Source organism: Antechinus flavipes, chromosome 4 (genome assembly GCF_016432865.1).
Source record: "Antechinus flavipes isolate AdamAnt ecotype Samford, QLD, Australia chromosome 4, AdamAnt_v2, whole genome shotgun sequence".
NCBI classification, from domain to species: Eukaryota; Metazoa; Chordata; class Mammalia; order Dasyuromorphia; family Dasyuridae; genus Antechinus; species Antechinus flavipes.
Genome location: NC_067401.1, coordinates 911376 through 939144, shown reverse-complemented (window position 1 = coordinate 939144; position 27769 = coordinate 911376). Strand labels below are relative to the sequence as shown.

At 63.7% G+C, this 27769-nt stretch overlaps 2 protein-coding genes across 8 annotated transcripts; one reads left to right on the top strand and one right to left on the bottom strand.

The window, feature by feature from the left end:
- On the bottom strand, positions 1 to 7318 carry SLX9 (SLX9 ribosome biogenesis factor). 3 transcript variants are annotated; one of them, XM_051998278.1, is made up of 7 exons: positions 6452 to 7318; positions 5705 to 6212; positions 3018 to 3126; positions 2806 to 2874; positions 2157 to 2310; positions 1454 to 1522; positions 1 to 1299 (listed from the first exon to the last, which is right to left on the bottom strand). In XM_051998278.1, exons 2-7 carry the CDS (start codon positions 5867 to 5869, stop codon positions 1179 to 1181), a joined length of 687 nt encoding a protein of 228 aa, XP_051854238.1. In that variant the 5' UTR covers positions 5870 to 6212; positions 6452 to 7318; the 3' UTR covers positions 1 to 1178. The 3 variants fall into 3 exon arrangements, with proteins under 3 accessions (XP_051854238.1, XP_051854237.1, XP_051854239.1); XM_051998277.1 differs by lacking the exon at positions 6452 to 7318 and having other exon boundaries at positions 5705 to 6414; XM_051998279.1 differs by lacking the exons at positions 5705 to 6212; positions 6452 to 7318 and adding an exon at positions 4074 to 4177.
- ITGB2 (integrin subunit beta 2) lies at positions 4283 to 27563 on the top strand. Of its 5 annotated transcripts, none has more exons than XM_051998276.1 (16): positions 4283 to 4769; positions 16351 to 16411; positions 17049 to 17137; positions 17397 to 17580; positions 17862 to 18032; positions 18881 to 19122; positions 19952 to 20107; positions 20518 to 20613; positions 21587 to 21676; positions 21955 to 22095; positions 22242 to 22429; positions 23207 to 23451; positions 24301 to 24520; positions 24989 to 25191; positions 25344 to 25510; positions 26251 to 27563. In XM_051998276.1, the coding sequence occupies exons 2-16, from the start codon at positions 16354 to 16356 to the stop codon at positions 26311 to 26313; spliced, it is 2313 nt and encodes a 770-aa protein (XP_051854236.1). In that variant the 5' UTR covers positions 4283 to 4769; positions 16351 to 16353; the 3' UTR covers positions 26314 to 27563. The 5 variants fall into 5 exon arrangements, with proteins under 5 accessions (XP_051854236.1, XP_051854232.1, XP_051854233.1 ...); XM_051998272.1 differs by lacking the exon at positions 4283 to 4769 and adding an exon at positions 4800 to 4933; XM_051998273.1 differs by lacking the exon at positions 4283 to 4769 and adding an exon at positions 4940 to 5039.
- Positions 27564 to 27769: the final 206 nt, after the last annotated feature.

Here is a 27769-nt window from a genome sequence, read left to right as displayed (position 1 = left end):
TTCTCCCAAGGACTGCAAATTCTTTTGCTCCCAATCCCGATACAAGCAACACAGACCAGACCAGACCCCCCCCCCCCACTCCCCCCAGCAAAGCCCCGGCGAGGGAGGGCTGGGGAGAAGATGCCGCCTGATATGTTGTCATTGGCGCTGAGGGTGGCAAATACAGGGGAAAGGCAGCCCGTGCCCTCTGACCCCGAGGCCTGGGCACAGCTTGAGAGCCCCAAGGCCAGGAGGGGGAGGGTAAGCCTGGGGGGAGGGGCTGCTCCTCGGCGCTCCCACTGGGCCCACAGGCAGGCCCAGGCGCCTCCTCCCCAGGGGGGCTGGCCCAAGGCAGGGAGAGGCTCCAGGGTCATGGCGGACGTTGGCTGACCAGAGGAAGAGCAGCTGACGGAGGCACAGGGCAGTCCAGGACAGGTCCCTGGCCCAGAAGTCCCAGGGGCAGATGGACTCTGAACCTTGCCGCCCCTGACTGGCTCTGGACCAGGCTCCCTCCCCTGGAAATGGGGAGAAAGCGCCAATGCCCTCAGGGAAGCTCATCTGGCCCCTGGGACCCCCCTCCAGGAGCCGCGATTGCCCGCCCCAGGGAGCGCGGGATCGGCCCCTCTCCTGAGGTCCCCAGGCTGAGCACAGAGTCTCCCAAGGCCCCGGGGCTCACTTTATTAGCTGCCCCTCACAACATCCCTGTGAGGAAGTGGGGCCAGGCCGCGGTGCCCCCAAACGGAGGAACAGGAGCCATCCTGGAGTCAGTCAGCGCCTCCACCTGGCGGCACACGAGGCCGGCCTCGCCTCTGGCGCCGTCCCCGGCCTCGGTTCCCCCGGTTCCCCCGGCCTCTGCCACCGTCCCCGGCCTCGGCTCCCCCGGTCTCTGGCGCCGTCCCCGGCCTTGGCTCCCCCGGTCTCTGGCGCCGTCCCCGGCCTTGGCTCCCCCGGTCTCTGGCGCCGTCCCCGGCCTCGGCTCCCCCGGCCTCTGGCGCCGTCCCCGGCCTCGGTTCCCCCGGCTCCCCCGGTCTCTGCTGCCATCCCCGGCCTTGGCTCCCCCGGTCTCTGGCGCCGTCCCCGGCCTCGCCTCTGCCGCCATCCCCGGCCTCGGTTCCCCCGGTTCCCCCGGCCTCTGGCGCCGTCCCCGGCCTCGGCTCCCCCGGTCTCTGGCGCCGTCCCCGGCCTCGGCTCTGTCCGGCCTAGAGCCTCCCGTCCTCCTGCCTCAGCCTCTTGGAGAGCTGCTCGCCGATGGCCCGCAGAGGGTCGGCCCGGTAGGAGGGGCTGGCGGCCAGCTCCCGGAAGCGCGCCATCTCGTCGTCTCTGAAAGAAGCCGCCGCGCTCAGTGCCGGAGTCCCAGGCCGCAGGGCTGCACGACGCCACCTCCCGGCCGACCTCGGGAACTTCCCCTGCTGTGCTTCCAGAACCCAGGGCCCCCCCCCCCCAAGGCGGTCAGAGCCGTCCTGCCCATACTTACAGGAGCTTGCGCTTCTGGGCCGGGGTCATGCGGTTGAAGTCAGCGGGCTCCGCCTTCGGCCTTGGGGCGCTGGGGGGAGGGAGGGGGGGGAGGCAGGAGCTCCGTCAGCAGAGGCGGAGAGCCCCGCCCCCTCCCAGCAGGGGGCCTGTGCCCCTCCCGCCCGTCCTTCCACTCCCCAGAACTGGCTCTGGTCCCGCCCTGCAGGGGGCGCCCCCCTCCCCACACACACAGTAGACCCTTCGCCAGGCCTGAGCCTCCCGGGTCTTCCCTTAAAGGAGGATAATGGCCAGCCCCGCCCCCGCCTGACCTCCCAGCCTGGGCTCCTGTGGGGGTGTCCGAGAAGGATGGGGCAGGGAGGAGCCCAAAGGGGGCGGGTTCCCAACCCGAAGCTCACTCACTCTTCAGCTCAACCCCGCCCAATTCCAGGGGAAACCCCCCCAGCCCCCGCCCCTAGCCCCCCCTTCTCAACGGGCTGCTCTGATGCCCCTGTTCCTGCGCCCGGCCCTTAGTGCGGGAGTGGCGCGGGGCGGGCTCAGGGACCCCGGCCTCTGCTCCCGGGCGCCCACAAAGCCCTTACAAAGCCGGCCTCGCCATGGCCACCGACATCCCCCGCTCCACACTGCGCCACCCGAGGCTCAGTCCTGCCCACGTGCCCGCAAGGCCACGCCCACACGCTACGACACCGCTTGGGCCCCGCCCCCACCTCTTGAGCTTCCTCCGGGGCCGGCTGCCGGTCACCAGCTCGGACAGCTCGGGCAGGGCCTCCATGAGCGGGTGCAGGTCTCCCACCACGGCCGTGGCCTTCCGCCTCGCCTGCGCCCGGCGCGCCTCTTCCGCCGCCTTGATGGCCTCTATTTCTGAGCCGGAGGAGGGCGGGGATGAGTCGGGCCTGCGGGGTGCCCGCCCCCGTCCCTCAGACCATGCCCGTGGGGGGCCGGACCCCGCCCCCCGGCCCTGAGCAGCTCCCGGGTACCCTCCCCTGCTTCCCGCGTGTCCCCCGCGCCTGGAGGACCCAAGGAGCTCCAAGTGTCCCCGGCCTTTCTAGACAAGGGCCCTGAGCCCACCTGGAGCCTCAGAGACTGCCTGGTCCCAAAGAACCCCCCCTTCAGAGAGTTACTGGCACCCGAGGCGCCCCCCCATCAAGGAGAGACTGAGTCCCCCAGCTAGAAACGGGGAGGGCCTCTGGCCTTGCCAGCCCAAGGGCTCCTCCCGTACATGCACCATGGCCCACAGTGGGCGCCCCGAGACTGGAAGCCCTCTGGCGGCCACAGAGACCCTCACACCCCGGACCCTGGCTCCCCGGCGGTTCCGAGGCCCCACCGCGGCACCCCTGGGCCCCCCGGCCAGCTTACTCTGCAGCCATCTGCACCGTCTCAGCTTCATCTTCTCTTTCTTGGACAAAACAGGTTTTGCTTCGGGAGCTGAAAGGAAACAGGAGCCACGTGAGCAGAGGCAGCATTCCGGCCCTCGCCCAGGGCACGGTGGGTCCCGGTGCCAACTGAGGGGACCGGCCCTCGCCCCGCTGGCACCCTGGTGCCCCCTGGGCTCCTCCTCCAGCGCTCACCTGCTCCTGCTGAGACGACGCTTCTGGCATCAACATCCAGCTTCTGGACCAGGGCCTTCGGGTCGATTGTGGTCCCGGCAAAGATGTCTGAGCTCACCAAACCCCAGTCCTGTGGGCAAAAAAGCTGGGAATAGACTCACCTAACCGAGGGTCACAACCCCTGTGGGGCTGGAACAAAACTAGGCCCTCCTGCTTTCCCAAGCCCAGCACTGAACTCTCCTCTGGGCCTGGCGTTCTGTAACCGGGCCCCCCGCGCCCGGCGTCCCGTTACCCAGCCCCCCACACCCACCGTCCCGTAACCCGGCCCCCCGCGCCTGGCGTGCTGTAACTGGGCCCCCAGCTCTGCCTTCCACGCCTGGTACCGAACCCTCCTCTGGGTTCCAAGCATTTTCTCAGGCCTTCCCCCGGCTGCCCCCTGTGTCTGTCTTCTGGCTTCCCACAACCCTTGGCTAAAATCCCAGCTTCTCGCGCAGCCCCGCCGCACCTGCTGCAGGCCAGGGGGCCTTTCTCCAAAGGCTTAAGTTTAAATTCACTCAAAGGCCGGGAGAACAAAGGAAGTCAGTTTTGTTGAAATAAAGCTTTTTTCCCACTGGAGCTTCAGGGCCCCCTACATCTCTCCTTGGGCCCCCTGGGGGCCCCAGCTTGAGTCCCGTCTGAGGAACCCTGCACTGTGCCAGGCTGGGTGTGAGTGGGGACTCTGCACACCCCCTCGTGCGCGTCCAGGCTGGTTGCGCTCGTTTCCCCGGACACAGCCGTGTGCGCCTCGTGTTTGGCCGGAACAGACGCTCGGGGAGCACGGGGTCCCTCACGGAACCATCCCGCCAGAACTCACCCAATGTGGGTGTCCCCACAGGCCCCTCCTGAGCTCAGCCACCACTCGTCACCTGGAGCCCTCAAGCCCTGACTTCCAGCCCATCCGGGGCCCGCCCTCTCTGCTTCCAGGTCAAGAGCCCTAGACCACTGCCAGCCTCTACGAGCTCCAGCCCCGGGCTCAGGACCAGCCTCAGGCAGCCCCCTCTTCCCACCTGCAGAGGATGGCTCCCAACGCTGCCCCACCTGCTCCTAGAGCCGGCAGCCCACCTCCGGCGGCTCTCTCCTCCAGAAGGCCTCCTGACCTCCAAACCCCTCGGAAGGAAAGAGGCTGGGACCTCCAGGCTGTCGGAGGCTCCATTCCCACTCAGGTGGGCCTCCTGGGAGGCCTCCGCAGCCAGGATCTCCGGCTTTAATTAGACTTGTTTTAATTACGCCAGTCAGCAGTCCCATCAGCCACAGGGGGAGCTTAAGAAGGCAAGTGGCTAAAAAAAGCTGCGAGGCAGCGAGCAGGAGGCAGCCATGGAGACAGAGGCCCTGGGGCACTTGCGGAGAAGCCGCGGCGGGCTGCCCAGCTGCAGGAACCCCGGGGACGGACACTGCGCCGGCTCGGAAGGCAATCGTGCCTTCGAGGGGCTTCCGGTCTACACAGGGCAGAGAGTGGGGGAAATCTGGAAAAAGTCGGGACTAAAGGGGGGGATCCGGAAGTGGGGGCGGGAGCGAAGCCTATCTGGAGAGAGAAGTACAAGAAGCCCGGAAAGGGAGGAAGGGCCAGGCTATAAAGGCCAAAGGGCTCTGTCACTGATCGGGGAGGTCACAGGGAGCCACTGAAGCTCAGTGAGCAGGGGCTGACGCCAGACCTGCGCTGCCCGGCTAAAGGGAAGGCTGACTGGGGGGGAGACCGGAGGCAGGAAGATCCCGGCACTGTAGTCCGGTCATCAGGTGGGCAGGGCCTGTACCAGGGTGGGGCAGGATGGGGGGGCGCGGCAAAGGCGGGGAGGAGCCACCTGATGGGCGATGCTGACAAGGTGAATCAACGGCAGATGTCAGGAGGTGAAATTGACAGCGGATGTCAGGAGGTGAAACTGACAGCGGATGCCAGGGAGGTGAAATTGACAGCGGATGTCAGGGAGGTGAAATTGACAGCGGATGTCAGGAGGTGAAATTGACAGCGGATGTCAGGAGGTGAAACTGACAGCGGATGCCAGGGAGGTGAAATTGACAGGCCTTGGCATCCCATTGGTGGGGGGAGGGGGAGGGTCCAGGCTGACTCCCAGTCCGGGCCTGGGAGGACGGCCGGGCTCCAAACAGCCTCAGGAAAGGGAGAGAGGACAGAGCTGGCAGGGACTTCCCGAGGCAGGAGCACCTCTGCTGTGGGCGGGGCTGCCACCCGGCCAACCAAGCCGCACCGCTTAGGAGCCCGTGTGTGCCAAGCGCCAGGGGCGCGCGGACAGAAAGGAAAGCGCCCTGTCCTCTCCCCAGGCGCCGAGCGATCCAAAAGATCGGAGGGGGGGGAAAGGGGGGAGGAGTGGCGCTCCCGGACTCTTCCCTGGGGCTCAGGACTTGGTACAACCCACGCCTCCACACACCCCCCCTCTCACCCCTCCCCAACCTTCCCCGACCTCGGCTCTGGCTCTCGCGCGCCCCCTGCCGCTTTCTCGGGAGCGGCTAGCTCCGCGCTCCCTTCCCCCTCCTCCTCCCGCCTAGCCCAACAGTGGGTAAATCTGCTCCCTTGCGTGCTCACTCCCTTCTTCTGACTCCGACGCGCCCCCTGCTGCTCTCGCGAGAGAACACCAACCTGGCCAAGCGCCGTACCAAGAGCCGCCCCCTCCCCCACGTCTGGCCCAATGGTCCCGCCCACGGTGCACCGATCTTACCTGTCCCCCAGTCCCGCTCCACGCCGTCACCTCCGCGGGGCGAGAGGGCGTCGTCGTCGTCTCCGCTGTCGTCGCCTTCTCCTCCTTGGCGTTCGGGGCCGGGCGTGCCGCCTTCACCGCGGCCTCATGCAGCCGGGCCCGGGGCCGTCTCACTTTGCCCACCATGCTGAGTCTCCGGAGCGGCCGAGCCCGTCACGTGCTCACTTTCCCCGGAAACGAGAACCTGTGCACGTGGGTTCCGAGCGCCGCCGGACTCCTCCCCGTGGAGGCTCCGCCCCGGAACCCCGCTTTCGGTCCGAGAGGCGGGATGCGCGTGCGCATGCCCCCGGGCTGCTTCCCCTCCCCGTGGCTTTCACGGACTCACCCGTCCGGCCCCTCCTCCAGTTTGGCGAGTAAACTGAGGCCTAGGAACATCCGGAATCGCCTTCAAACCTGGCGCCCCCTTCCCTTTCTCTTCCCCAAAGGAGCTGGGATGGGGGAGGGGAGGGGGCCGTAGTCGGGAGACTTGCTAAGGAGGAAAGACACGCCTCGTGGTCCACCGCTTCCGCCTGAGACACCCTCTCCCCGACCTCGCGCAGGAACCCTGGGTTCCTCCTCCTCCTGTCGGAGGCCGCCCCGCCATGTCTCCGGGGTTCTCTAGACCGCAAGCCGCCTGAGGGCCGCCCCCGCCTTTTGCCTTTTTCTGTCCCCTGGAGGACTGGGCCATTCCCTTCTCCCCGGCGTTTTGCCCCTGAGGAAATGACTTACCCGGGATCACAGCTAGTCGGGGTCTAAAGCTGGATTTGAACTCAGCTCTTGATGGTGACTCCAGGACCGGAGCTCCGGCCACTGCAGCGCCGTTCCAGCGTCCCTAGCGTGTGGTGGAGCTTCAGAAATGCTTGTCTGACCTCCAGGAGGGCTCGGGCAAGAGGCGTCAGCCCCGCGCGAGCCTCAGTTTACCCACCTGTGAAGTGGGGGCTCTGAGGAGGGAAAGGAAGGCATGTTGTCAGGCAGCGCTGTCCCTGGGTCACTGGCTCCCTCCGGACGTGGCGCGCTCCCCCCCCCTTCCACCCTTTTCTGAGGGGGAGCCCTGGAGAGCTCTGCCTTGGCCTTTCAGGACGGCCCCCACACTCCGCCCTCCCTCTCACCCCTTCCTCTTCCCCCCTCCCGCTGCATCCCTAGGGGAGGTCCTGTGCCCTCCTTCCCAGGCAGGAGTGCTCCCTCCCCGGGCGGAGAGCCTGATGGGGCTGGGGGAGGTCTCAGAGGGACCGGGGGAGCAGCTTTTCCGACCTCCCGCTGGGCTCCGGGATTGAGCATCAAGTGAGATCTATATATCTATGAACCACTTCGTATACCTAGGTGCTTAATAAACGCCTATTCCCTCCTACCGGTTTGCCCAGAGGCCAGATCCCTGCCACCAGCTGGAATCCAGGGGTGGTCCTTGCCCCGGTTCCCAGGACAAGAGGCAGCTGCTGCTGAGGGCCTGGCCTGGGGTCAAGGGACTTGGCTTTCCAGGTGTGACCCCCGGTTCCTGATCAGAGATTGCAGAGGGAGCTGGGCGGGCTGTGGGACGCCCTCTCCCCGATCTCATAATTGTTCTCGACCCCCCCCCATTATAGACCCGAGACAGATCCAGGAGCTTGTCCAGAGTCTCCCCCTGCCCCCACAATGCGAGTGGTGGGAGGCCTCGTGCTCCCTCCCTGCTGGGGCCTCTCCGGACACTTGTTCTATGAATAACTTCGGGAGCGTTGGGACCCTCCCCTCCTCCCCCCTGGGGCGGGAGGCCCAGGCCAGACTGGGGCTCGGCCGAGGAAGGCCTTGGCCCCCAGGAGGGGCTGATGGAGCCCTGGCTCCGGTGCTGGGTAAATGGGAGCTTGGCTAGAGCTTGCCCCTCCCACTTAGGGAGGGAGCCTGGGAAAGTTCATCAATCAATCAATCAACCTGAGGCTGGAAGGCAGCCCCTGCCCTCGGGAGGTTAGGAGGCCTCCACAAAGCCCTTCCTGACGGGATGAGCAGGAGATAATTGATTTAGAGACGCAGGGATTTAAGAGGGCTCGGGAAGGCCTGGGCTTCCCAGCAAGCCGGGAGGAGGTCAGGAGGCTGTGGGACAGGCTGGGAGCCCGGGCCCGAGTCTGGCGGGGAAAGCAGGTGGGTAGAGGGAGACCCAGAGCGGAGCAAGGGGCCACGGAACCCTGGGAGATGGTCGCCCGAGCCCGGATTGGGGCCCAGAACCGTGGGTCGGAACCCCTGAGGATGAAGAGCTGGCTGCGGGCAGGACCCTGCTGGAAGCCGGCCCCAGAACCAGGGAGGAAACCTCTGGCTGGGGAGGGGCAAGGAGGTCCCTAGACCCCTCCACCAGGAAATGGTCTGACTCCTCCAGCTGGGGCAGGGGTGTGGAGCCGGAAAAGGGGGAGCAGCACCTCCAGACACTGACCCGCCCCCCGCCTCGGGCCCCAATCTATGAATCCACAAACCTCACCTAAGCGCTTCCTGTGCGGTCCCCAGGCACCAGCCTAGGGCAGGAAACAGCATCGTTCCTCCGGGTTGGGGGATGAGGAGAGACTGGGACTGGCCAGGGACGGGGCAGGCCGGCTAGAATACAATGTGAGGGGAGGGGGCTGTAACGATGTCAGGGAGAGGCCGTAGTGGGCCCCAGATTGGGAGGCCCGAGGATGTCGCCTCCTCAGTCATAGGGAAGGGGGAGGGACCACGAATTCTGCTTTAGACCCAGGGAGTTTAAGAGGCCTCCTCTGTCACTTTGAATCTGTTTTAATTATGGGTCATCAAAACTGTCCATGTTTCCTTCTGTTGCTCCTGCAGCTTTTGCTTGGTCATGACTTCTCCCCGTTCTTAGATCTGTTCAGTGATTTTTTCCATAAGCCTCTCACTTGTTCAGGGCGGCCCCGGATCCCTCCGGTCACTTGTTGGGGGCGGCCCCGGATCCCTCCGGTCACTTGTTCGGGGCGGCCCCGGATCCCTCCGGTCACTTGTTCGGGGCGGCCCCGGATCCACCTGAATCATTTTGAAACTTGCCTGGGTACGTGGTGTGGGATGTTGGTCTACAGTGAGTTTCTGCCGTGCTGCTCCCGAAGCTCTTGTCCCAGGAACGCCTTTGTCAAACCCTGGGTCGCAGCCAGTGGCTCTTTCCCCCCACCTGCCCCAGGTGTGTTCACAATGGCCGCTCCGTCATTTAGCATCTGGCTTTTCGTGCTTCCCTGGATCCTCGGGACCTCCACCCGATTTCTTGATCCCTTTTTCTTGCTCTCAAAGACCATCTTTTCAGGGTCTGATTGGTGCAGCCCCAAAGAAGTGGGTCACTTTGTCCACTTGATGACCCCTCATTTGTAGGAGCCCTACCCCGGGGCTGCCCTTTTGAGGTAGCTTCTCCCTGGCTTCCCACCCAGGCCCATTGCACAAGCCTCCAGTTGCAAGGGGTAGTGGGTGGAGGCAGTTCCCATTTTCGGTCAAGTTTTCTGGCCTACGCCGGAGCGTGAGCTCCTTGTCCACGCTGGCCCCTGGTCTAGCCCAGCCCTGGTTCTGTAAAATTAGTGATGTGGGAAGCGGGAAAGAGAAGTGGGCCCGGCCCCTGCGTCCTAGAGCTCTTCCCTGTCCCAAGAGGTCATGAAGGCCTCTTCTAGCTCGGGGGTGGGGCAGGGCTCCTCTGGGCCCCAGGTCAGTCAGAAGAGAGCTCTCCGCCCACTTCTCTCCCCTCCCCCCACACCAGCCTCCTGCCCATGCTCAGCTAGGAGCCGGGTATTTGAAAGAGCAGTTTTGAGAGTCCTGCCCCAGCTCCCTCTTTGTCTGGGGGAAAGCCTCTGACTGACTGGAAGTCCTGGGAGGCCTGGGGCCCGGGGAGCCCGGGTGACAGTCCGAGGCGGGCCCGGGGAGCCCGGGTGACAGTCCGAGGGGGGCCCGGGGAGCCCGGGTGACAGTCCGAGGGAGGCTGGGGCCCTGGCCCAGGGTTACCCGGATAACTTGGCCTCCTGACTCACCCCAGCATCGGGCAATCTGTCTAACCCCATTGCTGGACTTGTGTTGTTGGGCTAATGGCCCCCCAGGCCGCTCCCCGCCCCCCTAGCTACAAGGGCACCTTGGATCCTGGGGGAAATTGGGAAGGAGAGTGTGGCAAGCCAGTGTGGTCAAAGGCTCATGTGATTCTGGCCAATCGGGGCAGGGAGGCCAGGATGACATAAAGAATGTCAAAAGTCCGAAACAGGGTGGTGGCCAACTCCTGGGCCATCTCTCCAGGACCAACCCAAGCCCCCCTCGGGGCTAACAGGTGGTAAGGGCGAGCAAACAGGAAGGCCGAGGGACACCCCTGGCTCCCCAAAGAGGTTATTCCTGCCGTTTACAGGGAGCCTTTTCTAATGCAGTCGTTCCTTTGCCCACGTTACCTTGTTCTGTATGCTCCTTTATGAGAACATCACCTAGTTTGGACTCTCCTCGAGGGCAGGGACTTGCAGAGAGCAGTGCTCACTGGTTGCTTGAGAGAACAGTCTGCAGCCCTCCCCAGGGATCTGCACTGGCCCTGTCCTACTGAACGCTTTACCCTCCTACTGAGATAGCTGGAGGCAGACACCAGAGCATCCTGGCTCCCCAGGAGCCCCTGTTACTCTGGGAACTGGCCACTCCAAGCCACAGAACTTGCCCTGGCCCTTGGGCGGCGTGCCGGGTTAGGGGTAGGACAGATGGTGACGGGCAGAAACAAGAGAAGGTACCCAGCCTGAGCATGGTCAGGAGCAGGCCCTGCCCATAGCAGGACCTAGATCCCAAAGTCCCAGGGCTTCCATTGCACCCCAGCCACCCCACTTCATGACAGAGTTGATGTTGCCATAGGAAGAGAGCTTGCTGGGAGTGAGCCTGTTTTCTAGATTCTCCAGCTTTCAAATGTTAACAGAGACTAAGAGAGTGACGCAAATAAGGAGTCATGGGACTCCTTGAGGAGTGCCGGGGGTGTCGGCTGAGCTGGCTCTCTCATTCTTCATTGACCTTGCATGAGTGAGGTGCCCGGTCTGCCCTAACTTGTAAAATGACTCAATGACCTCTAAGGTTTTCATCTATAATGATGTTTGCCATGGGTTCCGAATCACAAGTTACTCTCCTTTCAAGGGTTGAGACCTAACCTCAATATGTGCCTGCAGGAGTGCTGACACTGGTTCAGGGATGTGCTTATAAATCCTTCAGGAAACTCCAGGACCATGATCTGACTTAGTCAATTAGCAGGGTCTGCCCCTCCTGAGAAGACCTAGCTGGAAACCCCAGCTCCGCCTCTGCCTATGTGACTATAGACAAGTCATTTTTCCTTTGGCCCTCAGTTTCCCTCATTTGTGAAATGAGGAAGTTGGACATTATGACCTCAATGATCTTCCCAGGTCTGGTCCTTGTGATCTGGGGTTCAGAACTTATATCTGTTACTCTGTTCCTCTCCACTATGAATTGAAAGGAAACAGAGAGGTCAAAACAGGAGTGTTTGAATACACGGGAGCCACCTGACAGTGGCTACTGGAGATCCAAGCCAGAATGGATCTCCTGTGAGAGGATGCCACAAGGAGACTGAGAGGCAGTTGCTGTTCTCTGAACTCTGTGACTGAGAGGCCTTTGCGTTCCTTGTCTGACCTCTCTCACCTTCCCTCTGCCTCCAATGTATCTCGATCCCAGTCCCCAATACCTGTGTCGGCAAAGGCTGCCTTGCGGCTCCTTCAGAGCTGTGCTCCACAGCTGTGGAGGCTCTCGGAGAATTGATCTGTCCTTAACAGAGGAGGGAAGAGTGTTCCAGATCCAGAGAACAGTCAGAGAGAATGCCCATGACTGAGAGATGAAGTCTCGTTCAAGGAACAGCCAGGATGCACTGGATCGTTGGTGACAGGAATCCACTAGAGTTTACTGAGGAGGGGAATGCCATGGTCAGACCTGATGGCTGATTGGAAGATGGAGTGGAGCGGGGAGAGATTTGAGGCAGACACTCCCCCAGAGGCTATTGCCCTAGTCCTGGCATGAAGTAATAAGGATCTGCACGAGATGACAGTAGTGTCAAAGGAGAGGAGACATGTTCCTGAGGTGATGTGGACGAGATATGTTGCAAAGGTGAAATGGAGGATGGATGTTCCAGAGGCAAATTCAAGGAAGGAGGTTCCAAAGGTGAAACTGATAGAGGCTTCAGGGGTGAAATTGACAAGAGATCCTGCAAGAGGGTGAAACTGATGAGAGATCCTGCTGGGGGTGACATTGACAAGAGAAGGTACAAGACTGACACTGACATTGACAAGAGATGTTCCAAGAGAGTTGACATTGACAAGAAATACTGAGGAAGTGAAATCAACAAGAAAAGGTGTTCCAAAGATGAAATTGAGGCAAGAGTTGCAGAAGTGAAATTGAGGAGAGGTGAAATCTACAGCCTCAGCAGCTTGGATGTGAGGGGGAGAGTGGTGAGGAGAGCAGAATGACTGCTAGGTTGGGAGCCTGAGGGGCCAGGAGGAGGCCGGTGTCTTTGACGGTGAGCTGGGCTCGTTCCGCCCCTCCAGGACAGCCAGTGCTAGTGGGCTGTTCTCGGCACAGTTCTGGGGCTGAGCCCACTGGTGAGAGAGAGCCTTGTTTGGCTTCCCCTTTCTGGGCAGCTCAGCCAGAATCTCAAGTGCTGGGCTTTTCTGTTTCTACTTCTTCCATCTGTGTGGAGAATGGACAAAGTAGGATTATAGTTGTCTTCTTGATCTACTTCTCTTTGGCATGTTTTGCAGGCTCTTTATTTTGGTTCTTTCAGGGCTAGTTTGGCTCCACCTGGGTCCAAGAACCACAAGTGCGAGGATCTAGGTTCAGCCATTCAGCTAACTTAGTGTGTGATCTGGGCCTCAGTTCCTAGTTCTCCTGTTCATTTAAGTTGTTTGACTGGACTTGCCTATACGGGCAAGCTCTATATGGAGCTAGAGAAAGCTGGTCTTCCTTCCATGAGCTGATGCCGATGAAGTGAGCAAGATCAGGAGAACGCCAGACACCATAACGGCAACATTGTCATCCCGCTACGAGACAATTCCTGTAGACTTGTGGGAAACAGCATCCACATCCAGAGAGAGCTACGCAGACTAAATACACAGAGAAGCAGACTATCTTCACCTTTCGGGGGTTTTCCCCCTTTCTCCTGTTTTTTTCCTTTTGTTCTAATTTTTCTTTTGCATCATGACTATTGCAACAATATGGTTACCACAACTGCCCAGGTATTGCCCAAACAATCTTGCTAAGAGGCAGAATAGGCTGTCTATAGATAGTGCGCTCCCTGTCAGGGGGGGTATTCAGGCAGTCTGGATGTGGGACTCTGTGCAGTACTTAGGCCTGCAGTTGCGGAGGTCGGGCCTGGCTCGTCTCCGAATCTTGGGCGAGGGGGGGAGCGAAAGACTCCCGGGGCCCTGGCCCGTCCTCCCCCGCCCCTCTCGCAATGCTGGGGGGCCGCTTCCTCTTCTCTCCCGCCCACACCATTTTCTGGGCTCCACTTCCTCTGCACTTGGGCAACACTAAGTCAGCCCTCGGCAGAGCCCTGAAGCGCAGCCCTTCCTCTGGGCCCAGATTGCAGCTGGAGCAGCCCGGTCCCAGCCAGAGGGCTGCCCTGGGGCAGCCGGTGTCCAGGTAGGGCCAGGGCCGGGCTTGGGGGAGGGCTGGGGACCCAGCCCAGGCACCTTCCTCCTGAGCCAGCCCTCAGGGAAGGCCTTGAAAGCCAGGAAGGGGCCTCCAGAACCGGCCGGGGAGGGGAGAGGGCAAGGGCAGGAGGGCTCTCCCCTCGCCCTCAGAGGCCCACAGCCCATGCGGGCAGCGCGGGAGGTGGATGCCAGCTGGGGGGGAGTGCCCGGCTGCTCCCCAAATATGGGAATCCCCCCCACATTTTGCCTCCCAGGGGCAGCCTAGGGCTACTGCTGCTTCCAGGACCTGTGAAGCCTTCCTCCAGCCTCTGCCCTGCCCCACCAATTGGGGAGGGAGTCTGAGACTGGCTGGATGGGAGACGGCCCTGGAAGCCAGGGGAGGGGAAGGGGGATCCAGGGCCTTCACACAGGGAGGATCTTGGGACAAACAAGGATTAAACTGAACCTGGACCTTGTCTGGGAGGGGGTGAGCGCCGGATCTCGGGGGGGGGGTCATCCTGGGGACGGTCTGACCCCCAGCTTGGGCTTTACATGTTGAACAACTGAGGTCACCCAGACAGAGGTGGGGTGGCAGTAAGGGGCAGAGCCGTCACCCCCGGATGCGAGCAGCAGGATCCTGGGCACTGACCCGGGGCCCACTGCGGTGCCCTCCCCGGCTTCTCTGACCACTGCCTGCCCCTGTAGCGGAGATCCCCCGTCTGGGGCCCACTCTGGGGGGTGCGAAGCTGTCCGGGGAGCAGCTACGGGCAGGCTCTGCTCAGCAAGATCTGCCTCTCCTGCTGCCCCCCGGCCTCCCGGCTCCTCAGCCTCCTCTCAGCCTCCTGGCCTCCTCCCACCCTCTCAGCCCCCTGGCTGGGAGGCTCCAGATCCCCAGTATCTCAGAGCTGCCAACAATATGTACCCTTTGGTGGACCCCAAAGGCTGATGCAGGAAATGACCTCAGAGACTCCCTGTCCCGGCCCATCTTCCAGATGGGAAGGCTGAGGCCCCCAGCCGAGCAGCGGCATGCAGCCTCGGCTCGTGCTCGTGGCCCAGAATCCCTCCCTCTCCGTGGCTTCTTGGGCCTTAGCCCTTCCGCTCCGCACTCCAGGGAAGGCCACGGCAAACGGAGCTTGTGGGCGGCCGGATCTGGGGCCGGGGACGGCCGGGTTCCAGGCTGTGCCTCGGGCTGAGTGAGAACGGACAGCCACCAAGGGGGCGCAGTCAGAAAGGCCCGAGTTCGAATCCCGCCTCCAGCAGTTGCTGTCTGGGTGAGCCCTGAGCCTCCAGATCTCAGCCCTCGGCCTCCTGGGCAGCGACCCCTGTCACGGAGACACCCGGGGGGCAGGAAGGGATCCCGGGGACGGGGGAGCACCAGCCGCCAGACCCTGCCTGGGGCCCCCCTCCCACTGGCCCCAGAGCCCTCCGGCCTCCAGGGCAAGGACCTCTCCTTCCTGTATTGCTTCAGGCCGGCCTGGCCGGAGGAGGAACTTGTGACTCACCCCTGGCGAAGCTGAGCTTCCCAGAGGGCCACTAGCCCTGCCCTGCACAGCTGCCGAGTCCCAGGAGGGAGCGGGAGAGGTCCCCAAGGCCGAGGCCGGCCCGAGAACTCGAGGCTGGCTGCCGGGCTCTGAGGCCGCTCCTGGCCCAGGGAGGCCGGAGACTCCAGGAGACCAGCCCGGGAAGCTGGGGGGGGGGCAGGAGGAGGCCCCTCGCCCTCAGGCCGTGGGAAAGGGGAAGCTGGCGGGGCCTTCGTCCTCTCCTGGGGCGAGAACTGGCCGCGTGGCAGTGGGGAGCCCCTGAAGGCCGTGAAGCGCCCGGGCAGGGGGAGGGAGGCGGGCGCCCACAGGAACCTGGTCTTCAGAGAGACGGGGGGCCTTGAGTTCCACTAACAGATGAGGAAACTGAGGCACGACTTGCCTGGGGTCACAGATAGTAAAGTGGCGAGGGGGGCTCGGCTGGCCGTCTGCCCCGGGAGGTCACGTGGGCATCGTGAGACAGGGAGGCGTGTGCCCGTGTGCCCACATGTGCCATCAGGGTCCGGCCCAGGGGACGCACCCCCCGCTTCCCACTGCAGCGTCTCATTGGGAATCTGTGGCTGGGTGTCCTTGGGCCCAGGGTGCCCTGCCTGCCTGCCAGGCTCGGCTTCTGGGCCTGTTTCTCTTTCTGTGTGTGTGTCTCCCTCTGTGTCTCTCCCTGTCTCTGTCTCTGTCTCATAGTAGGGAGGTCTAATTATGGGGGCCCAGGTTGAGTCCGGTGGTTACAGAAAGCGGAGCCCCCTGCCTGTGCCTGTGCTGCTCTCGGGGCTCCCCTGCTCACACATGCCCAGAAGGGCTTTTTGCCGTTTGGGGGGCTTGGTTCTGAGACCCCTCCCTCCTGGGGCACTAAGCTCCCCCACAAGCGAGGAGCCTCCTGGGAAGGGGGGGAGTGCCGAGACTGTAGCCCTTGGGAGCCCTCGCTCCCGGCCCTCATTTCTGCCCCGAGAGCGGCCTGCTCGGCGCAGTGAGACCCCCAGTCGGTGACCCCCCCTCCCCGCCCAGGCTCGGGGCTCGCTCCCAGTGTGCGCCACCAGCGCTGCCGGACTTGGAAAGGCGGCGGCAGGAAAAGCCCCGGCGCGCTGGGCTGGGAGCGCGCCCTTTTTTCGCACAAGGAGCCGGGGCTCGGGCTGTCCCTGCGTCCGCTCCCCCCCCTCGGCTGGAGGATGGGCCGGGTGGGGGCGCCTGTTGTGCCCCCTGGAGGGTCCCTCCGAGGCTTCTCCTCCGAGCTGCCCCAGACGGCTGCCTCCTCACTTCCCCTTTTCTAGCATCGGGGTCCTCAGACCCAGCTCGGGAGCTGGGGGGCGGCCCCCCCTCACAAAGCGGAACCCTGGCGGACCTCTGCCTTCCATCCATCCTGGGCACCGGGATTTCGTCTGCGCTGGCCCGAGCCTCGCCCCCCCCATTACGGGATCTTGATCCCAAATTCCCCTCCCCCCCTCAGGGGCCTGGCCCTCTCATGTCCCCGCCCCCACTGCCCCTCCTGTGGGATCCGCACTCGTAACCCGGCTCTCCTCCTGTCTCGCAGGCGATGCTTGGCTGTAGCCTCCTGCTCCTCGCCCTGCTGGGGCTGCTGGGAGCCCTGCCAGGTGAGGTCCTGGGGACTTGCTTTGACCTTTTGCTTTGAATTGGGAAAAAGCCCGGCAGTCACATGGGGGGCGCTGACCGGCCTGGGATTCGGCTGCGGGTGCAGCGGGGAGGGAGCTTGGACATCCACTGGGGACGGGGACCGGGTCTGGGAAAGGGGACTGGGGACCGGGTCTGGGAAAGGGGTCTGGGGACCGCGGGGGCTCTGGCCACTCAGCCCGCGCAGAATTGACTTTCTTGTGTCTTGTCATTGGAAAAGACTCTTTGGTCCCTCCCTCCCTCATGCCCCTTCCCCGTGCCCCCTCCCCCGTGTCCCCTCCTCTATGCCCCCTCCCCCGTGTCCCCTCCCCTATTCCCCCTCTAAAAAGAAAAACAAAACCCTTGTGACAACAAACACCCCGGGGGGGGGGGGCGGCAGGGCCCAGGACCCGGGCTCTCGGCCACTTGGGCCCCACGAGCCTCTGATGAACCAGAGCCCCTCTGGCCGGAGGTGGAGAGGGCGGAGGGGGAGGGGGAGGGGCCGCCCGGAGCCAAGCGGAAAAGTCCTTCTGCCCCGAGGCGGCCGCATCAGGTCTCCCCAGCCCCCCCCCCCCCCCCCCCCCCAGGCAGCCTCCCTGGCAGAACCTCCCTCTCTTGCAGCCCTTTCCCAGGAATGTCCCAAGTACAAGGTCAGCACCTGCCAAGAGTGCATCCGCCTGGGGCCGGGCTGCGCCTGGTGCAAGAAGCTGGTAAGACGCCCTGCCGGCGGCGCTAAGTGGCGGGGAGGGGGGAGGGTAAAGGGGGAGGGGGGAGGGGAAGGGGGAAGGAGAGCTCTCAGCCTCTGCGCCCCCGCCGTCTCCCCCCTGGAGCTATGGGGAAGGTCCGGCCCTCCTCTCGCCCTAGCCCCGGAACCGCGCGCCCTCGGGGCGTCACGGCGGGGCGGGTCTGGGTCCTGCCAGCCGGTGGCCCGCGATCGCCCCCTGACCCGTCCCCGGTCTCCTTGCCCAGAACTTTGCCGAGAGAGGCGAGTCCGACTCCATTCGCTGCGACACCCGACAGCAGCTCCTACAGCGCGGCTGCCAGGAGCGCGATATCGTGGCCCCGCGCAGCGCCGTCAACCTTGGGACCGACCCGCCCGGCCCCCCCACGCCCCAGCTGACGCCTCAGAACGTCCAGCTCCGTCTGCGGCCAGGTGGGGCTCGCCGGGTACCGGGTCTGGGGCAGAAGGGTCCGCGTTTCTGATCATGGCCCATGTCCTCTCCGGATGCACCCCTCCCCCTGAAGGAGAGGCAGGGAGAGGGTTAGGGGCAGGGGGGCAGGGACTTAGGGAGGGAGGGGCAGGCGGGGGCTGCTGCGGCAGGGCCAGGAGGTGCCCCCATGGGCATCCGCAACGGTTTTTAGAGGAGAGCTCAGGGAGCCGCCGGCCACGGGGAGTCGAGTCCCCACCAAAGCCCTGCTTGCCTTCCCGGGTAGGTCAGGCCGCAGCGTTCAACCTGACCTTTCGGCGTGCCAAGGGCTACCCCATCGACCTCTACTACCTCATGGATCTGTCCTACTCCATGTATGACGACCTGATCAACGTGAAGAAGCTGGGGGGCGACCTGCTGAAGGCACTGAACGAGATCACCGAGTCCGGCCGCATAGGTGTGGGGGCCGGGAGCGGGGGAGGGAGCAGTGAGTGTGGGGAGGGGGTGACGGGGGCGGGGAGGGGGCAGCACAGGGAGCTGGGCCCTCTGTCCCTAGTGGCTGCTTGCTGGGGGTCCCCGCCCACAGTGGCCCGGGATGCCAGGGCCTGTAGGATCATTAGGGTTCCAGAGATCTTGAGCTTAAAGGGGGGCCATCCCCCCATGTTCTAGATGTGACCCCTGAGGCGCAGGGGGGCAGTCTGGCCCAGAGACACAGAGCTAAGGAGCGGCCGAGGTAGAATTTGAACCCAAGGCCCTCACAGCCGCTCAGATTTTGCCCCCTTCTCTGAGTGGCTTTGCTCTCCCCTTCCGGGCTCTCCCAATGTTCCGGACTCGGGCCCAGCCCCACAGGACCGTGGGCAAGACCCTGGCCAGACTCCAGGCCGCCCACAGGAAGGACCGAGGGTCTTTGCTTTCCTAGTCTGTCCCTGGCCTGCTCCCAGTGCAAGGGAGGCCTGCAGAGCCTTGCAGAAGCTCATGGGGCACTGAGGCTGAGGTTGGGGAGGCTGTTGGTGATCGGGGGAGTAGCCTTTGGCAGGACTTCATCACCGATGCCAGGGACTCCTCAGGGAAACAGGTGCTAGCAGCAGCTGATCTACACTTGGTCTGTGCCTTTGCAGCTGGAGGGCACTGGGGTCTACCCCCCGGCTGAAGGGCATCGGGATCTGACCCCCTCCCAGCCGGACGGCACCAGGGTCCCCTAGCCCCCAGGGTCTGGCCTTTGAGGCAGGGGACCAGGCTGTGCCTCCCAGGCCCCCCAGAGTTGGTAGGCAAGCTCAGCATGTGGCTCCCCTCGGTCCCCCGCAGGCTTCGGCTCCTTTGTGGACAAGACAGTGCTGCCCTTTGTCAACACGCACCCTGAGAAGCTGAAGCACCCCTGCCCAACCAAGGACACCCAGTGCCAGCCCCCCTTCGCCTTCAAGCACGTGCTGAAGCTCACTGACAACTCCAACCAGTTTCAGACCGAGGTTGGAAAGCAGCTCATCTCTGGGAACCTGGACGCGCCCGAGGGGGGCCTGGATGCCATGATGCAGGTGGCCGTTTGTCAGGTAAGCCAGCCGGGGCCGCAGACCACAGAGAGCTGAGCCCCCGGGGCCCTGGCGAGGGGAACAGGCTGCTGCGGGCTGGGGACTCTTGCGCAGAAGTAGGGGGCCAGCTAAGCAAACTGGGACCCCCCAAGTGTGAGGCATCAGCCAGACACACGCATCTAGTAACCTCAGGGTCATGCAGTGCAGACATGAAACTGGGCAGACATAAAGCCAGCCCTTCCCTTCTGGAGCCCGGTGTGCCCATCTCCAAAGCATCTGTTTGCTCTGACCATTCCCTGGTGGTCTGGGAGTCAGCAATGGCGCCCCCTCACTCCTCATGCCCCCAGAGCCCCAGGCCAGGGCTGTCCCAAGTAAAGAACCATCAGCCCCGGGCCCCTGACCAGATTGGCAGGGGATCCCTGGCCTCCCCCACTCCACAACTTGGGGCTGCAGGTGGGATCCCCACTTGTCCCTGTGAGTGTTGGGTCCCCATGGGCCAGAGGGCTGCTCCATCTGCGGTGGTCCCATGAAGCCCGCCAACAGGCTGCAAGCTCCCCCCTTCCTGCCAAACCCCACCAAAAGGTTCTATCTCCTTCCCTACTCAAATGGTTAGCCAGTAAGCATTTGTTAAGCACCAACAGTATGCTAGGCCCTGGGGTGGTCAAAAGAGACAAAAGACTGCCTCTGCCCTAGCAGAGCTCATGGAGGAATGGGGGAGACCTAGGGCCAAAAGCCAAGGGCCCGAGCGTGGGAGGTGACCAGGACGGGAACTGTGAGGCGTGTGGGCGCTCGGGTCAGACCTGACTGGGGTGTGCCTGCCAGCCCAGGACTCATGCCCGGCACTTTTCAGGATGACATTGGCTGGCGCAACGTGACGCGGCTGCTGGTCTACGCCACGGACGACGGCTTCCATTTTGCGGGAGATGGGAAACTGGGGGCCATCCTCACGCCCAATGATGGTCACTGTCACCTGAAGAACAACCTCTATGAGGACAGCAACAAGTTCGTAAGTGTCTCCGCGCCCTATGGCGGAGGACGGCGCCTGTGATTGTGAGATTGTGTGGCTGTATCTGCATGGTTGTGAGTGTGTGTGTGTGTGATGGTGATTGTATGTGTGGTTGTAAGTGTGTGTGATCCTGTGATTGTGTTGTGTGGTTGTGCGCGGGTACAATGATGATTGTGTGTGTGATTGTAAGTGTGACTATTGTGTGTGTGATTCTCTGATTGTGTTGTGTGGCTGTTTGCAGGGGCGATGGTGATTGTGTGTGAGTGTGATGGTGATTGTGTGCAGGTATGTTGGTGATTGTGTGTGTGATTGTGTATGCAGCTCACTGTGCATGTGCTCTCTGTCTCTTTCTGTCTGTCTCTGTCTCCATCTCTGTCTCTCTGGCTCTTTCTGTCTCTCCCTCTCCCTAGGACTATCCCTCAGTGGGGCAGCTGGCACAGAAACTGGCAGAAAACAACATCCAGCCCATCTTTGCTGTGACTAAAAAAATGGTCTCCACGTATGAAGTAAGTGCGAGGCCACTCCCCCTCCCCACCCCCACCACTGTCCTTGTTTGACTTTGACTCAGGAAGGCACAACCCCATTTGCCTCAGTTTCCTCCTCAGTAAATGGGGGTGGTGACTGCAGCTCCTCCCTCCCGGGGCTGTTGGGAGTCTCCTATTAGGTGACACAAAGGGCTTTGTCTAATCTGGTTAGCTTACAAGTGCCCCCCTGCAGGCAGGCATCCCGCCTCCCCCCAGCTCCCTGGGTCTGGCTTCTCACAGGGGCAGGATGTGTCTGAGAGGCTGTGAGGGGAGGGGCTGTGAGGGGAGGGGCTGCCAGCCACCCACTCTGCATTTTGGTTTCCTGTTTCAGAGACTCTGGGGCTGACCCCCCCCACCCCCAACCTGTGATGGGCCAGGGGCTGCTCAGGACAGGGGCTGGTGTGGCTCGGGCTCCCGACCCGCAGAGCCCATGGGGGAAGGTGGCCACTGTGCAGGAAGGGGACGGCTGAATGGGTGTGGGAGCAGCCCCCCATTACTCCAGGACTGCACCCCTTTCAAGGACAGGAGCCCCAAAAGAGAAGGGGCTGCAGTGTTATCAGGGTTGGATTAGGTTTTGGGATGAGACCTCGAGTCCCACAGAGAGAGCAGCTGAGCCCCAGAGACCAGCAGCAGGGGCTTGTCTCCAGCGTGGGGTGGGATTTGAACCTCAGGTTTCTATTTCTAGAGTTGGGGCCCTTTCTGCTGGGAAGCTTGTGGTAGGCAGCCCACTCCCCCAGCCCCCGGCCCCACATTGAGCCCTCAGTGCCAGGAGGCAGACATGGGCAGATGTGCTCCAGTGAGAGGACTCGGGGGCATTGCCCAACTGGACTGTCCCCTGGGTGGCCCTCTTGCCCCCCCCCCGCCAAGGTCCTGGTGGGGGTGCGTCACCGGATTTCCTGGTGGGGGGAGCCATCTCTGGCTCCCCAGCCGTGACCCAGATTCCCTCAATCGGCAGAAACTCACGGAGATCATCCCCAAGTCAGCCGTTGGGGAGCTGTCCGACGATTCCAGTAACGTGGTCCAGCTGATTAAGAACGCTTACAACGTAAGTGGGCCGAGCGCCAGCCCCCCAGGAGCAGATGGGCTTGGGGCCTTCCTGCCCCCCAGCCAGGAGGGCTGCTTGGGACCCCAAGCTGGGCTTCCCTCCCCCCCACTCCCAGATAGGCCCCGGTCCCTGACGAAGGTGACAGTGTGGCCCATGTGGTGCCCCTTCCCTGGGGAGGGGCTTCTCCTGAAATGGGGCTTCAGAGGGGTCCAAGGCCCCGCCTGGCCACAGCCAAGGGTGGGGCTGCCGCTAGCTCAGGACTCACTCTCCGTCCCCAGAAACTGTCCTCGAGGGTCTTTGTGGACCACAGCATCATCCCTGACACTCTGAGGATCACCTACGACTCCTTCTGCACCAACGGCCAGTCGAGCGTGGACCAGCCCCGAGGGGACTGTGACGGGGTCCAGATCAACGTGCCGGTGAGCGGGCCCCGGGGAGGGACCAGATGGGGGGGAGGGGAGGGCACCCAGCTGCTCTCTTTGGACAGGAGCACAACCTCCCACCCCCGAAGCCTCGGAGGCTGAGCCCTCGCCCCCGGCCCAGGGCTGACCTCCCCTTCTCTCAGATCACCTTCCAGGTGAAGGTGACGGCCACCGAGTGCATCAAGGAGCACACCTTCAGCATCCGGCCCCTGGGCTTCACAGACACGGTCACTGTGCAGGTGCTCCCGCTCTGCGAGTGCGACTGCGAAGGGGAGAGGCTCAACAGGGAGCACTGCGGGGACAAGGGCTTCGTGGAGTGCGGGATATGCAGGTGAGGGGCCGCGGCCCCCCAGGACACCCGCCTCCCCCGGGACACCCGCCTCCCCCCAGGACACTCCTCCCCCTGGGACACCCCCTCCCCCCGGACACCCCCTCCCCCCGGACACCCCCTCCCCCCGGACACCCCCTCCCCCCGGACACCCCCTCCCCCCGGACACCCCCTCCCCCCGGACAACCCCCTCCCCCCAGACACCCCTTCCCCCCGGACACCCCTTCCCCCCGGACACCCCCTCCCCCCAGACACCCCCTCCCCCCGGGACACTCCCTCCCCCCGGACACCCCCTCCCCAGGGACACCCGCGGGCCCTGCACACCACACATGGGACTGTACGACACATGGAGAGAGGGACAGGTTGAGAGAGGAGCGGGGAGAGCAGCCCCCCGAGGAGATGGGGGAGGACTGAGCGCCCCTTCTCAGGCCCAGCCCCCTCAGGGGCTGGAACAGCAGGGACGAGGCTCCCAGTGCCCGGCCCGGGGCCGACCCGCCATGCTCAGCCTGGAGGGAGAACGCCCCCTCCGCACAGGAAGGCTTAGAGGGGCTGTCCTGGGGTCAGAGGGGGGCGCCCCGGCTGAGTCTTAGGGGAAATGGAGAGGGCGCTCCAGGCTTGGGGACGCGACAGGCCTGAAGGCTGGTGACGGGAGGCAGCTGAAAGGCTGGTTTGTGCGGAACTCCGGGGGAGGTCGGGAACAGGGAGGGCTCCCAGGGGGTCACCACAGGTCGGGGAGGGCCCGGACTCCGGGGAGGGGCCTCACGGCCGTGTCCCCCCCAGATGTGACCCCGGCCACACCGGCAAGACCTGCGAGTGCCAGACCCAGGGCAAGAGCAACCAGGAGCTGGAGGGCAGCTGCCGCAAGGACAACAGCTCGGTGCTCTGCTCGGGCCTGGGGGACTGCGTGTGCGGCACCTGCACCTGCTACGTCAGCGACATCCCCAAGAAGCTCATCTACGGCAAGTTCTGCGAGTGCGACAACGTCAACTGTGAGCGCTACGAGGGCCAGGTCTGCGGGGGCAGAGGTGAGGAGCCGGCCGGGGCCGGGGAAACGGGGCCTGTCCTGGGGGGAGCCGGGGAAAAGGGCTCCCTCCCTCCCCGCTTCCTTCCTTCTCTCTCTCCCTCCTTCTTTCCCTCCCCCTCTCCCACCTCCCTCCTTCCCTCCCTCCTCCCTTCCCTCCCCCCTCCCTCCTTCCCTCCCTCCTCCCTTCCCTCTCCCTCTCCCCCCTCCCTCCTTCCCTCCCTCCTCCCTTCCCTCTCCCTCTCCCCCCTCCCTCCTTTCCTTCCTCCCTCCTCCCTCCTCTACCTCCCCCCTCCCTCCCTCCTTCCTCCCCTCCCTCCCTCCCTACTTCCCTCTTTCCCTCCCTCCTCCCTTCCCTCCCCCTCTCCCCCCTCCCTCCTTCCTCCCCTCCCTCCCTCCCTGCTTCCCTCCTTCCCTCCCTCCCCCCTTCCCTCCCCCTCTCCCCCCTCCCTCCTTCCCTCCCTCCTCCCTTCCCTCTCCCTCTCCCCCCTCCCTCCTTTCCTTCCTCCCTCCTCCCTCCTCTACCTCCCCCCTCCCTCCCTTCTTCCTCCCCTCCCTCCCTCCCTACTTCCCTCTTTCCCTCCCTCCTCCCTTCCCTCCTCCCTCCCCCTCTCCTCCCTCCCTCCCTCCTTCCTCCCTCCCTACTAAAAAAGGCTCCGCTGCTCCATTCCACCTGCCTCGCCAGGCCCTGCGGTCAGCTTGGGCGATGTCAGTGAGAGCCGATGAATTGTGGGAAGGTCTTTTACAGGCAGGAGGTGCTGCCTAAATGCTTATCTCTGCCCCCCAAGTGGGAGAGGGGGCTCGTTGCCGTGGGGACGCCCCCGGGGCGCTGACTCCCCTTCTCGGCTCCCAGATCGGGGCTTCTGTGACTGCGGCGTGTGCAAGTGCGAGCCCGGCTTCGAGGGCACCGCCTGCCAGTGCGAGAAGTCCACCAGGGGCTGCCTGAACATCCACAACTCCGAGTGCAGCGGCCGGGGCAAGTGCGAGTGCAACGTCTGCAAGTGCGACCCGGGCTACCAGCGCCCGCTGTGCCAGGACTGCCCGGGCTGCCCATCCCCCTGTAACCTCTATGTGTGAGTGTGCCCGAGGGCCTGCAGTGCCCCCGGGGGCTCTGAGGGCTGGATCGGGCGGGTGGGCATAGGTGGCAGTGCCCCCGGGGGCTCTGAGGGCTCCAGCCAAGAGCCTCCTCCTGGGCCCAAGGAGTGGCCAAGGCCAGCCCCCACTCTGGATATTCTCTGGGCCAAGGAGGCTCCCTCAGGTTGGGGGGGGGGCTCTCCTATCGAGCTGGCCTTCTTGAAGGACCCCCTCCAGTCGCCCCATGCAGGGATGTCCCAGGCCAAGCTTGTTAGTGCCCTGGGCTCCTGAGGCTTCTCTGGGTCAGCTGCCTATGGCCTTTCTCTGGTCTGGGGTGAAGGGAGCCTGGCAGGCAGGACTTGTCCAGCCCGGCCCCAGCCCCCCGCCCAGCTTCCCCCCTGCCCCCCCCCCCGGCCCCAGCCCCCCGCCCCCCCGGCCCCGGCCACAGCCCCCCTGCTTCTCCCCAGCTCGTGTGCCGAGTGCATGAAGTTCCAGACCGGCCCCTTCGCCAAGAACTGCAGCGTGGCCTGTCCCGGCGTGACTCGGGCCCTGTCCCCGATCCAGGGCAGACCCTGCAAGGAGCGCGCCTCCAACGGCTGCTGGCTGACCTACGTCATGCAGCAGATGGACGGGCACCACAAGTACCTCATCTACGTGGATGACGAGCAAGGCAAGGCCCCGGGGCCCCCGAGGCGGCGGCTCTTGTCCCGGGAAGGGCCGGAGGGAAGGGGCGGCCCCCAGAAGGGAGAGCCCTGGCTCGGGAGCCGGGAGAAGGGGCGCTGGCCGGGGCTGCCCCCTCACCCTGGCACTGCGGCTCCACAGAGTGCGTGGCGGGGCCCAACATCGCTGCCATCGTGGGGGGCACCGTGGTCGGGGTGGTGCTCATCGGGCTGCTGCTGCTGGCCATCTGGAAGGTCCTGACGCACTTCAGCGACCTCCGGGAGTACAAGCGGTTCGAGAAGGAGAAGCTCAAGTCCCAGTGGAACAATGTGAGTGGTCCGTCCCATCCCCGCAGTCCCTGTGTCCCCTCGGTCTCTGTGTCCCCTCAGTCCCCGTGTCCCCTCGGTCCCTGTGTCCCCTCAGTCCCTGTGTCCCCTCGGTCCTTGTGTCCCCTCAGTCCCTGTGTCCCCTCGGTCCCCGTGTCCCTGTGCTCTCCGCATCCCCGCGGTCTCCGTGTCCCCTCAGTCTCTGTGTCCCATCGGTCACTGTGGCCCCCTGGCCTCCCCATCCTGGCGCCCCTCCCCCAGAGGACCATGGCCGGCGTGGGCAGCGCGCTCCTTACGGGAGCTGAGGGAGCCTGGCAGAGCCAACGGGCCCTGGGTCTGGGAGGCAGGGAGGGCGCCTCAGGGTTGGCCCAGGAAGGCAGGACACCCAAGGGAGGGGCTGGAGATGGGGGTCCTTGGTGCCAGACGCAGCAGGGGCAGGGGGGGGACATTTAGCTGGCGGGATACTTGGTACCTGGATTACGGGGATGCTGGAAGCCATTGATAATGACTTGGTGGAGGTGGGGGGTCGGGCACCCCTGAGGGCTCAGAAGGACACAAGAGGCCTGGGCATATTGGGGGGCAGCAGAACAATGGATAAAGGGGTGTTGGGGAGGGGGCTGCCTTTGGCAACAGTGGCCCAGCTGTGGGCCCTGAGCCGCCTCTGGCCCGGCATGAATTGTCTCTTCTCCTGGTGGACAGTCTGTGGCCTTGCCTGACAATCGATGTTCCCCGTCTCTTCCCAGGACAACCCCCTTTTCAAGAGCGCCACGACGACTGTGATGAACCCCAAGTTTGCAGAGAACTAGGGGGCTGCCAGTCCCGCCAAAAAGCTGCAGAGAGCTCCGGACCCTGGGCTGGGGCGTGGCGGCCCCCTGCCTCCCGAGCCCCGGAGCTAGCCTTGACCCTCGCGATTCCGGCCCGTCTCCAGCCCCCGTCTCCAGCCCCCGTCTCCAACCCTATCTTCTGTCCTGTCTTTGGCCCGTCTCCAGCCCCCGTCTCCAGCCCCCGTCTCCAACCCTATCTTCTGTCCTGTCTTTGGCCCGTCTCCAGCCCCTGTCTCCAGCCCCCGGCTCCAGCCCTATCTTCTGTCCTGTCTTTGGCCCGTCTCCAGCCCCCGTCTCCAGCCCGTCTCTGGCCCGTCTGTGGGCCGGACACCAGATGTCCACGCTCCTCCTGCTTGGTCCCTCTGCCCGCCAAACCCGCTCCAAAGTGAGTTGGGAGGGGCTTCCTCCCCCAGATTCCACTTGGCGCCTGCTCCCAACACTGAGCGGGATCTAGGCCATTGGGAGAGCGGAAAACCTGTGGCAGAGCCACCCGGAAAGCCCAGGTGATGCTGACAACGGGTGGACGTAGACGGACGGACCGATGAGTGGGGGGAAGGAGGGATGGCGGGGCATCCGCTCACTAGTCCCCCTGTTGCCCAGCCTCCTGGGCCGTTCCTCCCCTTGGCCCCTGCTGCCCTTTTGCAGGTTGGGGCGGGAATGCCTCGGGCCTCCTCGGGCACCAAGGCCACAGTGCAGCGGGTGCCAGGATCCATCCCCTGCCCCAGACAAAGCAGGAACCAGCAAATACGCGCACAGCCCCAGTCAACTTCACCGTGCTTCTGTTTGTGAAAACACTTTTATTAAAATACCGACAGGTGGATAAGCCTCACTTCTTACAGCCCCCCCCCCCCGCCCCCATGAGCCTTTGAGAGCAAAGCTCCATCCTGCCAACCGCCGGCTGACAGGGCAGCTGGAGCACGCCTGGGCCCCTCAGACGCCCCTTCCCACCCACAGCTGCCCCCTTTTTTTAAAAAAATTATAGCTTTTATTTACAAGTTACATGCCTGGGTAATTTTTCAGCATTGACAGTTGCCAAACCTTTTGTTCCAATTTTTCCCCTCCTTCCCCCCCTCCCCCAAATGGCAGGTTGACCAATACATGTTAAATATGTTAAAGTGTAAGTTAAATACAACATAAGTCCAAACAGTTATTTTGCCGGACAAAAAGAACCAGACTCTGAAATAGTGAATGATCAGCCTGAGAAGGAAATAAAAAATGCAGACGCACAAAAACAGAGGGACTGGGAATTCCAAGAAGTGGTTCTTAGTCACCTCCCCGGGTTCTCTCGCTGGGCGTCGCTGGTTCAGTGCATTCCTGCGCCATTGGAACTGATTTGGTTCCTCTCATTGCTGGGGAGCCATCAGAATACACCCCCGTACAGTATCGTTGTAGAGGCGCATAGTGAGGTATATGATGACCTCCTGGCCCTGCTCCCTTC

What these genes read in the sequence shown, in the direction of transcription:
- ITGB2 (XM_051998272.1), top strand. Translation starts at nt 4,838, where the DNA reads ATGGGCGATGCTGACAAGGTGAATCAACGGCAGATGTCAGGAGGTGAA. An exon ending in CCAGGTCTGCGGGGGCAGAG is followed by an intron (nt 23,452 to 24,300) that starts GTGAGGAGCCGG and finishes CTCGGCTCCCAG; the next exon opens with ATCGGGGCTTCTGTGACTGC. An exon ending in TCCCCCTGTAACCTCTATGT is followed by an intron (nt 24,521 to 24,988) that starts GTGAGTGTGCCC and finishes GCTTCTCCCCAG; the next exon opens with CTCGTGTGCCGAGTGCATGA.
- SLX9 (XM_051998278.1), bottom strand. Translation starts at nt 5,869, where the DNA reads ATGGTGGGCAAAGTGAGACGGCCCCGGGCCCGGCTGCATGAGGCCGCG. An exon ending in ACGGTGCAGATGGCTGCAGA is followed by an intron (nt 2,311 to 2,805) that starts GTAAGCTGGCCG and finishes CCTCCGGCTCAG; the next exon opens with AAATAGAGGCCATCAAGGCG. An exon ending in GCCCAGAAGCGCAAGCTCCT is followed by an intron (nt 1,300 to 1,453) that starts GTAAGTATGGGC and finishes GGCTTCTTTCAG; the next exon opens with AGACGACGAGATGGCGCGCT.